Raw genomic sequence first — 15554 nt, 5'->3', positions numbered from 1 at the left:
TTCCAGATTTGTACATGACAGTAGCATCTCAAATCTCAAGGTGGGGACTTGTAATGTCTGAAAGTAGATAGGCTGAAGTGGCATTGTAATTGTACTTTCAGAGAAGACTTGCAACAGGTAGGGAGAACTAAATTGCATCTGATGCACTGCAAGGCATAGCTTGAGGAGTGCCTGGGCAGGCTGGTTTGAGTGTAAGAGCATACTTTCAACAACTGCCACTTATGGCAATTTTGTTCTGTACCGTGAGCTCCTGTTTGATGTACTCAATGGTGGCCTCAAGAGCTCTTGTCCCTCGAGTAGCTTCATCTTCTACTGCTTTAACAGTCTTCAAAAGCGATGTGACATTTGTTACCATCACCTGAAGGAGAGAGAGGGGAAGACAAAAGTACGTGATTCCTTCCTCCCATTTTTTAGAGACAGCAGGGTAAGAAGCAAGGCAAATTAAGCTAGGTAGCATTATTACTTCCAATAGGGCCTAAGAGGCTTCATGAACTGTACTTTTTGTGGGACTAAATACCAACTCTCATGTTGGCCAGTTTCTGAAATCTCCCTGTAAGTTGCAGAAATGTAGCACAACTAACTGTAGAGTGATACCATCTTAAGTGTGAGCGTTCTGCCAAAATTTTACAAAAAATGGAAAATTCACATTTCCAGGGTAGGTCTGATTGATTATATTGTATTATAATATACAGGTTGATTATGTTAGTGTCTTTTCTTCCCACATGTCTTACACTGCAGGTTGAAAGAGACGTGAATCATTGTATGGTATTTCTTTTAGAAATTTACTCAGCACATTCTCTGCAATCAGATAAAAACCCAGGTAAGCAAGCAGCTGAACACCAGCCTCAAGCCCAAATGCAGATACAGAAGCAGTGTTAGTGTTCCCATTAGAAACCCAATAGTCCTGATGCAGAATAACCAGGTCATCATTGTAGTAGCTACACTTTTCCTATACCCCAGTATGTTGAGATACAAACGATACCTACAGTGGAAAATGAAGAGGCATAAAGGCCAGCTTCTTAACAATTATGACTTAAAACATAGAGCCCTTCACAACAGGAAGAGCCAAGAAGCCACTTTTCTTGACTAGATGGGTCATTTTCAAGTAGTGCCTCAACAGCAAACTGTTATCATGTGCTCTGAAAGGAAGAGAGGCACAGGTCTTACAAGTAAACAACAGACATGACAGTGAGAAGAGCTTCCAGCCAAGCAAGAAGCTACCACGACACTCTCATAATGTGAAAGCAGAGTACCGCCTAAATCTTGGCATCTGTATTTTGTAGGCAGAAAGCCACAAGATCTTTGTGAGGCAAATGTCATAGTACATCACAGGTGCAGGGAAAATGAAGTACCAAGATATCACAGGTATGGTGTAATCTGTGTGGGCTTTGAGCTTTGATACCTATGTACTTCCTGGAAAGATCTAGAAGAGAGGGGACAGAAATGTACAATAGTCTACTGTGGAGTTATTGGAGGGGTTTTTTTTTTTCCTTCCTTCCTCCCCCCTCTTGCCCAAGCTGCAAAGTCTAAATAAGGAGGTTGCATGCTTATCCTGAGCATATGTCATGGTTTAGAATGCAGAATTTAGGTGCCATTTTATACTGGATTAATTTTAGTCTATAACATTATTAAAGGACAACCTGCCCTCAGAGGTGGGCTTGCAAAAGAAAGAAGAATCTTCAGAAAGATTACAGTTCTGTCATCACATACACAAAAGTCATCTGACAGCCTACAAAAACTGACGGCTTCATGGAAACTCTGTAGCGTCTTCCTATTTTGCTGTATCATCTCGGGATGATAATGCAACAATGAAAGAGGTGAGATTTCAGGCAATCAGAAATTGCTGAAATCCAAGCTTCACATGTCTACCAAGTGTGATCACACAGATACTTTCAAATAAAATGTTAAGAATAAGGTTTTACCTTAGCAGCACCTTTCAGCTGGTACATGGATGGATCATCTGCTGGTTTGCTGGCAGCTCCTTTGGTAGCACCAATGAGATCAGAAAGGGCCTTTGCAACATCCTTTATAGCATTGATCAGGACAACCTATAGAAATGAGAAATAGCTGTAAGGCTCAGACAAGAAATGGTAGCCTGGATGAGGGTATCATTTTTAGGACACAGCTAAAAAGAAAGTCTACTACTAGTATAGAAATAGTAGTACCACTCTCCCTCTATCCCAGTAAAATTTGCAATATTCTGGAAGAGGGAAAGCTGTGTTGATAGCTACAGTATTACATACAACCGAGCAGAATCTATAAAAGCAACTATTTCCAGTGAAGAAATTGAAATGCTGATTGCAGGTAGGATTTCCTTCCTCTGAGCTTCCCTAAGAGGAGGTTTATGTTTCTCTGTGTTCTTCACCCTTTACGTGGAAGTGGGATGACAGCAAGAAAACAGACTGATTATAAGCTTACAGTCTAATGCTACAGCTAAGTACCAACTCTGAAGTCAGCTACTGAAAGATCAGTACTTGCTATGGCTAGGTGTTAGAAGAGGGAGACGTTCTTTCAGGGAAAAGAAGTTGAACCTCTGTAAGAGGCTATACAGAACTAAATGCTCAATAACTCGGTGGGCCTTAAAATCAGGAAAAGTCAAATCTGGAGATACCGCCTCCTAAATCCAAGCTCAAAGACAAAAGTCCTAGACAAAATACAGACACTACACCAGGCTTATTATTTTAGGGTGATACTGGAATAATTGTCTCCTCCAAATCCTTCTCCTTTACCCCTTCCGCTAGTAGAAATAAAGGTGTTTGAAGTATTTTGCTGGAATTGAGAAGGGTTAATTTTAAGGAAAATGTTGAAAAATGCACGAAAAATGAGAAAGCTCATTTATTTTTGCTCCAAGTAAATACTTACTTGTGCGCAATAGCTTTTATTCCAAGTACTGCATTCTCAGCTTTTACATATAGAGAAAAACAATGTGCAACAAATGTTTTGAAAGTGTTGCTAGTTTATGGAAATTCTTATGTTAAAAAAAAAGAAAACAAGTGCTTCCAGCATTATTTTCCTAGAGAGGAACATCTTGGAAGTTTAGTCCATCATACATGTCAAGCAAAGGAGAACAGACATCCCTTTCAGAGAATTATGCAAATGAGCAGGCTTTTTCAAACTAACTTGGTACCACCACAGGCACATCTGCCATATGCTTGCCAACCTCCATTTCACCAAGGTCCAAACAAACAACTGAAGAAACACCTGAGATAATCTACATTGAAGGGTAGTTACTGAGTTAAATGAAAAACAACTCAGGTATAGCTAGAGAATGGCAAGAGCTTGACAGCCAACACAAGCAACACATAGTGGACAGCCCAGCTGTAAACTGGGTAAGTAGCTTTAAAGTCATGCAAGCTCTTTAGAAGAAAAACAGGATGAGTCAGGGGTCCAATCACAACTTAGTAAAAAGGAGAAAAATACTTTGCCAAAAGCATCCTAGCTGGAACGCACCCATGAAATAAAAGCAAACGTGTTATACAACAAAGGCCTGTCTAGTTCCACTCAATGCTTTAACCTCTTGATTGTCCCACAAGAGATTGGGTTGATTAAAAGCAGAAGTCCCATAAAGTCTTATCAATCGAAAACTGTCTTTGATCTTTTTCAGAGTATCAGAAAAATCTTAAAACATCTCACCTGTGTTTCAGGATCATCAGATCCCAAGCTAGCCGCTCCTAATTTTACTACTTCAGCAAGTTGAGTGATGGTGTTAGCTGATGACTGAGCCGCTTGGGCTAGCTTGTCCTGACTTGAGGCAGCACCAGAAACCAACAATTTTGTATCTTCAACTAAAGCTTTTGCCGTTTTCAGGATATTTTCCCTGAAGGAAAAAAAGAGGAAGCAGGGAAGGAAGTGGAAAAGGAGAAGAGGAAAAAAACGTGTTTTTCAATGTTATGGTGACTAACGGCTATATTAAAGAGCTAAAGAGCTGATGTAAGCCATCATGTAAGTCATCAAGTGTGCACTCGTGATAATATACCACAGGTGAGGTTGCAAGTAAAAACAAAACAAAACAAAAACAAAAAAATCCCAAGATGACTACTAAAACAGTAGCATTGTATTTTGGGCTTGTAAAAATGACTGCATCTTGCAAAGAAATGAAGTAGGGCAGTAGCAGAAGAGGGCATAGTATTTTAAGACTGAAAGAAAATCAATGTTTGGGTAAAAGAAGAAACCATTTTGAGTATGCACTTCACAAATGAGTCAAGTTAAGTAAGAACATAACATAGTAATACGAAGTATCAGCTTGGAAACTAATGACAACTGTATGAAAAACCTTGACTTTCAGTCTGCAGAGTGGCAGCAACTTGCGCACCATTGCCTCTTTCCTCCTTCTTTTCAACTGGCAAGGCAGGAAATAAAGGTTGGCTATGCAACTGTTGCATAGGCCAACTAGGCTGTGAGGCAGTAAGGCAGTATCTTTGCTGTCAGGCCCTTTTACTGCAAAGGAAGTAACAGCCAGATGCTGCAAATCTCTTAAAGTGATGAAAAATGCTGTGGATTATTTTGCTGCAGATGCTACTTGAAGGGAAAACAGGCTTATCTCTGCCAAAAGGGAAATGCGTGGCATAGCTGTGCTGTTTCCATCACTGCTGGCCACAACAGCATTAACTATAAGCCAAATTTAGCAAGACAAACAGCCAGACAATTTTTTTTTCCAACAGCTCTTGGGAAAAAAGGATATAGAAGATTCTTCTTCAGTGTCACTGGCAGCTGATTTTTGCTACTGGAATAACAGTGCATGATAATCTATGCAATGAGATGGCTTGAATAAAAACAAAAAATAAGCCAAAATAGTGCTACAGTTACAGTCTTCTTTTGGAAGTGCTCCTGACAGATGTTCCCCAACTTTTTAAAATTCTTTCCTCACAGAAATAACCAAAGCGAAGTTTGTTGTTCTCTATCAATATACCAGTTTTCCCATTTCTCTTCTCACTCCACTGCCCCATTCAATTTCATTCATGGGAATCTAGAAAGGTAAAAGTTTATCTTCACGTGCCAGTCGCTTATGTCAGTTCCACGGTTCCCCTGTGAATGCATCTTCCATCTTTTTTAGTTTCACTGACCTGTGGTCTGCAAACGATTCATTGTTCTCAGCATTAAGGGTTCCAGCAGTAGCAAACATGATAGTGGTGTCTAGATCTGCAATTATCCCAGACACAGCACTAGCTGCAGTAATACAGGCTTGTGTGCCTTTGTTTCCTGCTTGAAGGGCAGATAAAACTAAGGAGACCTGGAAAAAAAATAAAGCAACAAGGTAGTCATCGAAAGAAAGTCTCCTTATGGGATGCTGAGTTAAGCGAGCTCTTTAACACGACTGGAATCAACAATGGAGATCCATTTCGCAGCACTATTTTGCAAACTTTAATAACCCTCTCTTTCCCCCTTCCCTTATTTATTCTCTTTGTGCAGCAGTCATTGTGATGACTAAAGACTGTCTCAAATTAAAGGGGACTTTGGCTATGAAATATACTTTTCAGGCAGAATAAAGCAATCTGTTCATGATAGGATGAAGCACATCAGCTAAAACTTCCTTGAAATACAGTCAGAAGTAATGTAGTGAACTTCCGCCAGGAAAAATTTCAGAGCCGAGAGCTACTGTTTTTCCCCTAACACGTGCAAATGAACACTGGCCTCAAGCACCCCAGGAGTCATGTACAGTGCAGCAATGTAAACTTTAACATCAAAGAAAATAGAAAGCATAGACTCTGGATCCAGACACTAAATATTGTCATATTTATAGAAAAATATAGAAAGACAATATATGGCTTTATATCTAGCAACATTTTTGATCACTAAGAAAGCTAGAGATCTCCGTTTCATCTAATTAACACTGTACTTACAAAGCTCCACAGCTGGGATGCTGTTCTCATGCCGTGCTACGGTCCTAAATTCTGCTTTTGCAGGAAAGGATCCACCTCTGGAGCTATGTCTACTGACTTCTAACAGTGCAGTTCTTCCTGATGTTCTGTTCACATTCAAAGTTGTCCCTGAATAGGTGGTCCCTGTGAATCATTACTTTCCATATCAGCTTTAACTCTTCTAAAAAGATACTGTCTACCTGTGCCTAAATTTGGAATTGCTAATACTAGCACATGAGCTACACTAAATAACTGGAAAAAAAAAGCTTACTTAGTGTAATTCACCTAATCTTGTACTATAATGGGAAGTTAACAAAAAAGAATCCCAATCCCAAAAAATTTAACTGATTTACTCTCTGGAGAAGCATGGTAGACAAAACACTGTGGGGCAAAATAGAGGCATGTCTTACCTTTTCTGTGACAGCACGAGCACATTCTATCAACTCCCTTTTGGTGTAGCTGTCTGTAGGGCAAATCTGAAGAGCTCCAGCTTTTTGCACAAGAAAGATACAGCCGTGGCCAAGTTCTTGCACCCGAGTCCTGATCTGGAACCCTATCTAGATGGTAAAGAAAGTGCAGGGAAAAAGGAAGCAAGAGCAAAGTGAATAAATAAATGTAATGATGTGACACTATCATGGTACACAGTGTCAACACAAATGGAAACATGGCCACTTTGGTGATTCTTTATTACCAATATTCTGCCCATTGCTAAACTCTCTCAGGAGATCAGGAAAAAAAGGAGATATGTAATACCACCTACTCATGTAGCACAGCCGTGTGAAAGGCTTACTGATGAAACAGGGGCACTAGTGAACCAGACTCTGAGAAACAGAAGGCATGAGGCACGTACACAAGTTAAACCTACGTAATTCAAGCACATACAACTTCACCCCATTGGAATAACACTACCTCATCTCCCAGAACTGTACCATCAGTGTGTTCAAGGTAGGTATGACGGGTAAAAAGTACACATTTACTCTCCACTGCTGAAACTGAGTAAAAAAGTGTATGACTCTGTTTGCTTCCGAATCTCGTACAGTCTCAGCCCTCCAGAACTGACCATGTACACGCAGGGCAGTGAAATGTGGAAAATCCTGCCCTCATTGTTTCTGATTTATTAATAACCCCACAGCACAAGCCGCACGGTCCCTTTTTAGAAATGTGATAGTTTTAGTGCCTGCATGTACTTAGGCATGTAGGTATGTATTGGGATTAACAAGTAGGCAGGAATCATAGCCATTAGTAACACAAATGGAATTATTTCAACTTCAGGCAGAAAGTAACATGCAGATATGGTAACTTAAGAATATCAAGCCGAATACAAGCCATTGCTTTTCACATAGCTAGTGAGCACGAAACTCTCAAGTGGTCTATCAGTGGTGGAATGTAATTACAAAGTAAAGAACTCTTTAAAAGTCCTTTGTCTAGATAATCTGATACACCTGGCAATGGTGAAATACCCTCTTACTCCATCTCAACAAAGTTTGTCTATTCTCCATAGCCAGAGGTGCATAATAAGGAGAGAGGTGAAGGGATTTCTGTAATCGTGCTCTGTAACAGGTTAATGCAACTGAGGCAAATAGTCCATATTCCTCTGTGAGGAACCTGCTTTTCTCGCTTTGTGTTCCGATTCTGAGGTACAAGAGATGTCTCGTCAGCAAAAGATACTTGTGCTCCTACTGGTTGCCTGCATCTCACTTTCAGGACATGAAGTTATACTTGAAATCACTTACAGGCAAGATAAAAAAGCCTATGTGTCTTTGTAATTCATCAAAACATGAGATCAAAGGAAAGCTGTATAGTAAATAATTAAGAGTTGTCTTTGTATTTGCAAATTATCTGCAAGCAAAAGCCCCAAGTAATTTAGGAGGTTCTATCCCGGTCTACAGAATTGTCCTCTATTATTGCAAGCTACTTCTTTCTAAAGGTGGAATGAGGTTTTCACAAAAGGGTTCTGTTCTTTGATTGGGTAATTCTTACAACAAGGCTTGTAGTGTACAAAGTCACACTTAGGAAGTAAAATGTTACGTCTCTTACATAGTCCCTAAGCATTGTTAGAAATCTGTCAGTTGATGGCACTCCTAGGAGAAAACCTATTCTGTAGACAATTCACATGTATTGAGAGCAACAGGAGGCCTGAAGAGAAACAGAACCGAAGCCAGTTTGAAGTTCTGAATGTTCACTGAAAATATCTTTTAGTAAATCCTAATTCCTATCGTTATACACCTCTGCACATGAGCAGAGAGAAAACTGAGGTGTGTTATCAGTAAATATGTACTATGTGCAGCTCTGCCCCAACCTGTGAAGGCACACTGAATAGCGAGGATATTTGGAGGAGGGAAAGGTTGGTATCAAAGACCAAAATAGATATCTCCCCACAAACCATAAGAAGGAAACAGTACTTAGAACACATACATGCAAATAGCTGTTGATATTCTACGATTTCACAGCATTTTCAAAAGACAATATGCTCACTGGTTCCCTTCTATCCAGTGAAAACACACACAGTAGAGTTTTTGTCTGGCTGCATATAGTTTGTGTCTTGAAGTCTGTTTTTAGTGAAAATAGAAGCAGATTGTAAAAAAGACAGATCCGTACAGTCGAAGTACGCCTATAATGTTGACTTGGTTCACGTCACGGTTGCAATCAAGTGATAGTAGGCCAAATGAAATTGTTCTGGGAATGGATACACATACCTGTCCCACATTTCAAGTGTCGGTGGGTAGTGCATCTGTCAGACAGAGCACGCAATAGTACAGCTGATGCTTGGGTGCAAAAGTGGCTAATGAAGCAAAGGCAGTGAAAACGCATCTGCTGCGTTCGTTGTAGCATCATTGCAAAGACATTTAAAAGAAACCACATCACCCAATGGTTTGAAACCTATTATCCATCTGATCATACAAGAGATGTATCGTACTTAGCAATGGCTGCAAGCGTGTTGAACACCCCTTATCACTTTGCTCTGTATTTACTGTATTCTCTCTGCTGAAAAAATACCCATGTTGACACCACCATGAACAGAGAATAAAGAGGTCTTAAAACTGCAGACCTCCTCTGGTTCTGCTGTAGCTGCAGCCATTCGGCCCTGGAGAGCCAAATGCCCATAGTCATTGGTCATTTGTGATGCAAGTCCTCCCAACTCTTCCGGGTTAGTAACCGACTTAGTCATCTGAAAAAAGAACACAGGCAAGAGAAAAAGAAAAATGACAGGCATGAGAATAATTTGTTAATACACTCCAGCTTAGAAGCAGTCTCATTTGTTTGGCCACACTGATGAAATGAGGTAAACCGCTTGCCATGTAAGGGACCTGTCCTCCAGGAAGAATTCCACGAGGAAACTCAAGCAAACATGCTTTATTAGAGTCACAGTAACCAGGCACTCGCAGAACATACGCAGTAATCAAAGAGCAGCAGTTAAAGCTGGTAACTCACTCTTTGACACAGCGGGGCAGCGGGCCAGGTACACAGTTACTTGGATCAAATTGGGAAGCAGGTTTTGTGTATCACAGCCACCTTATTTTGTCAATGGTGAGCTAGCCTACATCGGTTTCAGCTGGCAAGGCACAGGAGCATGAAAATGGGAAAAACCTGAGGACCAATGGAAAACATGTCCACGATAGGGGAAGGGGACCAAGAAGAAATAGGTAGGACTATGCAGAATACCTGGGTAGAGCGTCAGTATAAATAACTGAATCTCTTTTTAGAAAAAGCCTACCTTTTAACAGAGATATTTCTTCTGTCTCCAATTTATGTTAGCAAAAGCCACGGAATTCCATCCTTGGGACAAAACTAGTTTTAGATAAATTCATACTGTTTGCCAATAGTAGACAGCAGAATCATCAACCTGTCTTGACTACAACAGCAATCAAGTTCATAAAAAATCCTGTCTGTGGTATAGGTAAATAGTGCCCTTGCCTCTTTTAAAAACAAAGCAGCAACAGAAGACCTCTTCAAGAGGCAGACATGTTGTGATAAACGTTACTGTGAAACATGAGTGAAGAAAATCTCGATTTAACAGGCGTCCTTTTTTGTTTTGTTAAAACCAGGCGAATCAAAGAAATGCAAGAAAAGAACTGTTTGAGATGTTGATCTGCATTCGTTCATAAGTTTTACAGGGGACTGACAATATTGATGTTATTTCACAGGCTAAATGAAACAGTAAGTGTAAAAGGATAACCTGAAGTCATCAATAAATGTAAGGTGGTATTTCAGTAACAATTAAACAAGCTGAAGAAAAAGTGTGTCAGTGAAATGTTTTCTTTCTGTTTCTCTTAGAAAATAAACCAAATAAAAAGTTTTTGTGCAGAAGAGCCACAGCGCAACCCCGCACTCCTCTAGAGAGCCACCCCTATGATCACGCCACTAAGATCCAAGAGTCAAGTCGACAAAATCATCACTTCCTTTGCTCCACTGCCCCTAAAGAGATAAGGTTATTGCTAAGTGGCATTATAAAGAGTTTCACAACACTGTGCAAATCATTCCACGTTCCTTATGTAAGCGAGAGTTTGTACTTTGTCTTAACCAAATATCTTACCATTTCCTGTGCTGTTACAGCAATAGCTTTAGAGTATTTCACCACAGTGGTCTGATAATCAACAAATGTTCCCTTGGGATCTGGAGGTGTACCTTCATCCAGCTGCAAGAAAGAGGGAAAAATATGGCAGAAATAGTAAGGTCATAACCAACAGCACACTTTACACCCAGTGATGAAATTGTATTTCGTATGGAGTTTTGTAATCTCCTCTCTCAAAATATGCAAGTGAAGACAGTGCAGCAGGATGTAAGGAGAAGCTCAGAAAAGTCTTTAGCCCATATTACGAGACTGGAAGATGCAGAGAATTTACACTGTAGAGTTTTCAAGCAAGGTCAAACCACCTGTAGTTCTCGGCTAACGTAGAAGGGAACGTGCAATGGTTACAAAACAAAATCTTCCTGCAAGAAGAAAATGTAAGACTGCTTTATGTGGTAAAGGCTTCAATCCCACACACGTTCAACTTGAGATAGGAAAAGCCAATTATTTGGATTGAACTAATTTACATTTTGCAAGTATGCATTTTCAGCAGAATATAAAGTATAGCAAAGCACTTCAAGCTCTGACATTTTCTCTAAATAGCAGTTTGCTTCAAGGTTACCCTGCTGATTGTTTAAGAAAGTAGTGTGAAAGATAAGTAGGAAAAGAAAGCAAAAAAAACAAAAAGACCAATTGATCTATGGTTACAATAAAATAGCAGCATATTACTGAATAAAAATATTTTGTAGAAATTCTACCAGTAAGTATTGTGTAGGTTGTTAACACAAGCACCGTCGACAACATGAATTTGATTTCACAGTCTGCAAAATCAACGAATCCTTAGGTTGCCTGTCATAGCACGCTGAAGCAAATCAGCAGCAGCTCTTCCAACACCTTGCAATGTGGATCAGCTTTCAAGCACAGAACAAAAAGGGGCTCTGGATTGCTATGCTTACCTTGCTCACTGCCTCTGCTATCGAATCTACCATGCCTCCAACCATGCCTACTTCACTTGCAGCTTCATTTAGGGTAACCATTATATCATCCACAGCCTCTTTCATCAGCTGAGCAGCCTCAGTGATCGCATCGTGAGTATGGGATGCCTGGGAGAAAGAAAATGAGGTAACAGATCATCAGAGGGCAGTCTGTGCACAAATCAATGCATCAATCCAAAGTGTAATTAATGAAGAAAATACAACAGCAGCTCTCAAAATCCCCTTTCATGTCAAAGATGAGATGTGAAATCTAACAGCAATGAAGACAGAGCAAGTCTTCCTCAGACAAGCAAACGCAATGACGAACAAAAATAGCTGAGAAAAGCAAGGGACCTTTCTTAGAAAAGATGATGAGAATGACTCTCATGCAACAGAAACAAGGGAAAGAAAAAACCAGGCTCTAAGACAGCCTGGGTCTGTATCAAAACAAAGGGTGCAAAACCCCCAAATATACACATATGAACAACAGCAGAAAAAAATTGCCATATAAAGCAATAAATCCACCCCACAATCACATAAAATCAATAAAACACTTAGAAACCTCAACCCACTCCTAAGGAATTGTTTCACAGCAACACTTCTTCTAAAACAGGAAAGGGAAACGAATATCAAACACAAAAAGCAGTCAACGTACTTCAAAAAAAGAGCTTTCATATTAACGAAAAACCCATAAAAATGGAAAAAAAAACCCCGAACCTAAAATGTGGAACAAATAAAATATTTAAAAAAAACCAGAAACATAAACGAGCCGTGAAAACCACCAGGGCGCGCGAGCGCCCCTCAGGAGGCGCGGGAAGCGACACCGAGAGAAAGCGCCCACAGCCGCCGCGGGGCCCGGCAGGCGCGCGAGGCGGGGCAGGGAACGAGACGTCGCGCGCCCCCTGCCGCCTGCACGGCCGAACCGCGCGTGAGGTAAAAAGTGCCGCGCGACGGCGACTCCTCACGCACGCGGTCGAACCCCAGGCGGAGCGCAGCGCGCGCCCTGTAAAGGCTGTGGCATCGACACGAGCCCTTGTAAGGGCGCGCGCGCGGCCTAGTGAAGAGTGTCGCCCGAAGACGAGGCCTTAAAGGGTGCAGGCCCCTAACATCGACCGTCACCCCAACAGGAGCCCTTATAAGGGCTCTTAATAAGGAGCCCTTATTCAAGCGTTCAGTGCTCCCGAGTCAAGAAGCAGAGACGAGGCCTTAATAAGGTGCGCATCGTGCCACTGAGGCAAGCAAAAAGCATTCCGCAGAGAGGAGCAGTTAGAGGCGCATGCGGCCCCATCGAGGCAATCATTCTTGCAAGAAGACGACCCCTTAATGAGGCACGTGAAGCGTCCCCAAGGTGAACAGCGCTGTGCAGAGACGAGCCCTGCATCCTCGAAGCAAAAAGTGTTGTGTGGGCACAATGCCAGTAATGAGTATTATGGGGGAAAGAAGGTAGGGGGGGGCATGGCCAGCTCTGAGTGTAAAGGAGAGTGTGCAGCCCGGCCCTACGGGGCAGGAGGGGGCACATCCATCTCCCGCCTGTGGGGGGAGGGTGTGCACTCAGCCTCGCCCCCGGGCAGAGGGCTTTTGGTCCGAATAGTGGACACGGCCTCGTGAGCAGGTGCCAGCTTACCTGTGGAGCACGGCAGGAGAAAGCAGGCCTTTTCTGCAGGTGAGGCGTGCCCTGGGGCCAGCACCTCTCCCCTTCTCCCATCTTGGGCCATGCTGCAGCTGAGGCCCTGTCTTTTAACCATCTGGTCTCTGCAGTAGCACATAGACATTTGCCCTCAGACCTTGACTAGATGACCCTTGTGAGCATGCTGTAAACTGTACCATAACCCAGTGTTTAACAAGTGTTTTCATCTCTGCTGTGAGCTGTCAGGGGAGCTGGTTTTTCCCCACAAACCACTGCCTGAGCTGTGCAGTAGGCAGGTGCTGTGTTTTCTGCCCTGCCTGCCCTCTCCCCTTGCCCGCACCCCCATCCTCTCCTGGCACCCATCTCCATTAATTCCTTAGTTACACACGGCCACTGTACCTTGGGGTTTCCCCCCCCTTCTTTGGCAGCGTACAACATCTGTAAGGCAGATTCTGCTAGCGTCTTGCTCTGGTCCAACACGGTCATCTGTTGCTGATGATCTAGTGTTTTGGATGCCACGCCAACTGCAGCTAAAACCAAGGGTTCGAAGTAACTTGCCAGCTGCGATACCTGAGAAAGCCAGAACAACCACATTAACCCCATTTCTCAGGTATAACTGAGAAACCCGATTACCATCGGGCCGTGGGTTACCTCAAGTAGCACAGCTTCTGTGCTGTACAGTGTTGAGTTTGTTTTATGTGCCCATGTGATTGTTTCCCTTCATCTTCAAGTTTCACGATAGAGCCATGTGTCTCCTCCCTCAGATGAAATCCTTTTAAAAACTCTCACAGGAGCCACACACTAGTTAGGAGCATCCATGACAAGTGTCTCCTCTATGCAAGTGAGGAATTTCTCAACTTTTCTCAACCAACTTTGCTTTTACAGTTTTTACTGAATGCAAAACCCCTGTACCCCATGCACAAATAGCCCACTGTGGCACCACCTGGTACATCTGAATCCTCCAAAGTTCAAGTCTGCATATGTTTGAAGGGGCTATAAGCAGCTTTCAAAGGCTGGCACAGGGAAGAAAAATAGCAGTATTTAATGTACAGGAAAAGATATTGAAAGGTTTACTCCATCTAAATGACTATATATGGAAATCTGAGATCCAATAAAATTAAGACTTAGACTTCTTTCTCTATTTTTTCTCAGAGGATTAAAGCAAAAAAAAAAAGAAAAAATTGCACAAACATAAGGTGTTTTAAACTGTATCAAAGTAAACAGCAAGAAGTTTATTCTGCATTCAACAGGAACAACAGGCTCAAGAGAAGTGCTGTTGACTTTGGTCAACATTTACCTAACAAGCAGGAGAAGGAATGTGACTCCCTAACTACTTTGCAGAAACCAAGGTCAGTGAAGGAGGGGCCAGGTGTGCTCCATGTGCCAGAGCAGAGATTCTCCTGCAGCCCATGGGGAAGACCATGGTGGTGCAGGCTGTGCCCGTGCAGCCCATGGAGGTCGACGGTGAAGCAGAGATCCACCTGCAGCCTGTGGAGGACCCCATGCCAAAGTACGTGGATGCCCAAAGGAGGCTGGGACCCTGTGGGAAGCCCACACTGGAGCAGGTTTGCTGGCAGAACTTCACAGGGGGCCCACACTGGAGCAGTCTGCTCCTGAGGGACTGCACTCCATGGAAAGGATCCACGCTGGAGCATTTCATGAAGAACTGCAGCCTGTGGGAAGAACTCATGTTGGAAAAGTTCATAGAGGACTGTCTCCTGTGGGAGAGGCTGCATGCTGGAGCAGAGAAAGTGTGAGGAGTCCTCCCCCTGAGGAAGGAGTGACAGAGACAACATGTAGTGAACTGACCACAACCCCTGTTCCCTGTGCCCCTGTGCCACTGGTGGGGGAGGAGATAGAGAAATTAGGAATATAATTGAGCCCAAGAAGAAGACAGGGGTGGAGGGAAGGTTTGGTTTATATTTTTCATCAACCTACTCTGATTTGATTCATAATAAATTAAACTGAGTTCCCCAAATCAAGTGGGTTTTGCCCGTGTCAGTAATTGGTGAGACATTATCTGTCCTTATCTCTGTCCTTATCTCGACCCATGAGCCTTTCATTATATTTTCCCTCTCCCATCCAGCTGAGTAGGTGGAGTGATAGAGTGGTTTCGGTGGGCAGCTGGTGTCCAGCTAGGGTCAAGCCACCACACCAGTATTAAATGCACTAACACAGAAAACTTGTATTTATTTTTCTCTCAGAAAGATATTGTAAGATAAGGAATCACTCTCTGCAAAACTACTAAAATCTTGTAATAACCACTATAAATAATGCACACATCTGATACCCACATTGTAATATTCAATTTTTGGACAGAGAACTAATATGCACAAGTTCTACCATACTTACACTCCACATAAGAGGAACATGTTTACACAATGCTTACAATAGAATGCAAGATTGTTATAAAGCCTTTCTTCCCCCCAGCCCCTAAAACTTTGAGGCAGGGGGTGAAGCCCAGGGTAGCTCAAAATCACTAATTCTTTCATAATACAGCTAATACGCCCTCTACAATCAATGGAGACAGAGTGCCTCTCTCAGAAGGTGGAAAGCAGGCACATCAGACTCCTCCTGTGAAACCA

At 42.3% G+C, this 15554-nt stretch overlaps 1 protein-coding gene across 1 annotated transcript in view; it reads right to left on the bottom strand.

The window, feature by feature from the left end:
* Positions 1-13539, bottom strand: part of LOC104536437 (talin-2-like) — a gene marked incomplete at both ends in the record, with an annotated part of 28046 nt that extends 14507 nt beyond the window's left edge. The window contains 9 exons of the mRNA XM_010179042.1: positions 242-358; positions 1923-2048; positions 3634-3817; positions 5064-5230; positions 6269-6415; positions 8908-9027; positions 10393-10494; positions 11325-11471; positions 13369-13539. Coding sequence (XP_010177344.1) covers positions 242-358; positions 1923-2048; positions 3634-3817; positions 5064-5230; positions 6269-6415; positions 8908-9027; positions 10393-10494; positions 11325-11471; positions 13369-13539 — 1281 coding nt within the window. The remainder of the gene's footprint in view (positions 1-241; positions 359-1922; positions 2049-3633; positions 3818-5063; positions 5231-6268; positions 6416-8907; positions 9028-10392; positions 10495-11324; positions 11472-13368) is intronic.
* Positions 13540-15554: the final 2015 nt, after the last annotated feature.

This window comes from Mesitornis unicolor, unplaced genomic scaffold (assembly GCF_000695765.1).
Source record: "Mesitornis unicolor isolate BGI_N332 unplaced genomic scaffold, ASM69576v1 scaffold10552, whole genome shotgun sequence".
Lineage (NCBI taxonomy): Eukaryota > Metazoa > Chordata > Aves > Mesitornithiformes > Mesitornithidae > Mesitornis > Mesitornis unicolor.
Note: the sequence above shows the minus strand (reverse complement) of the source record. Positions and strands in the feature narration are given on the sequence as shown.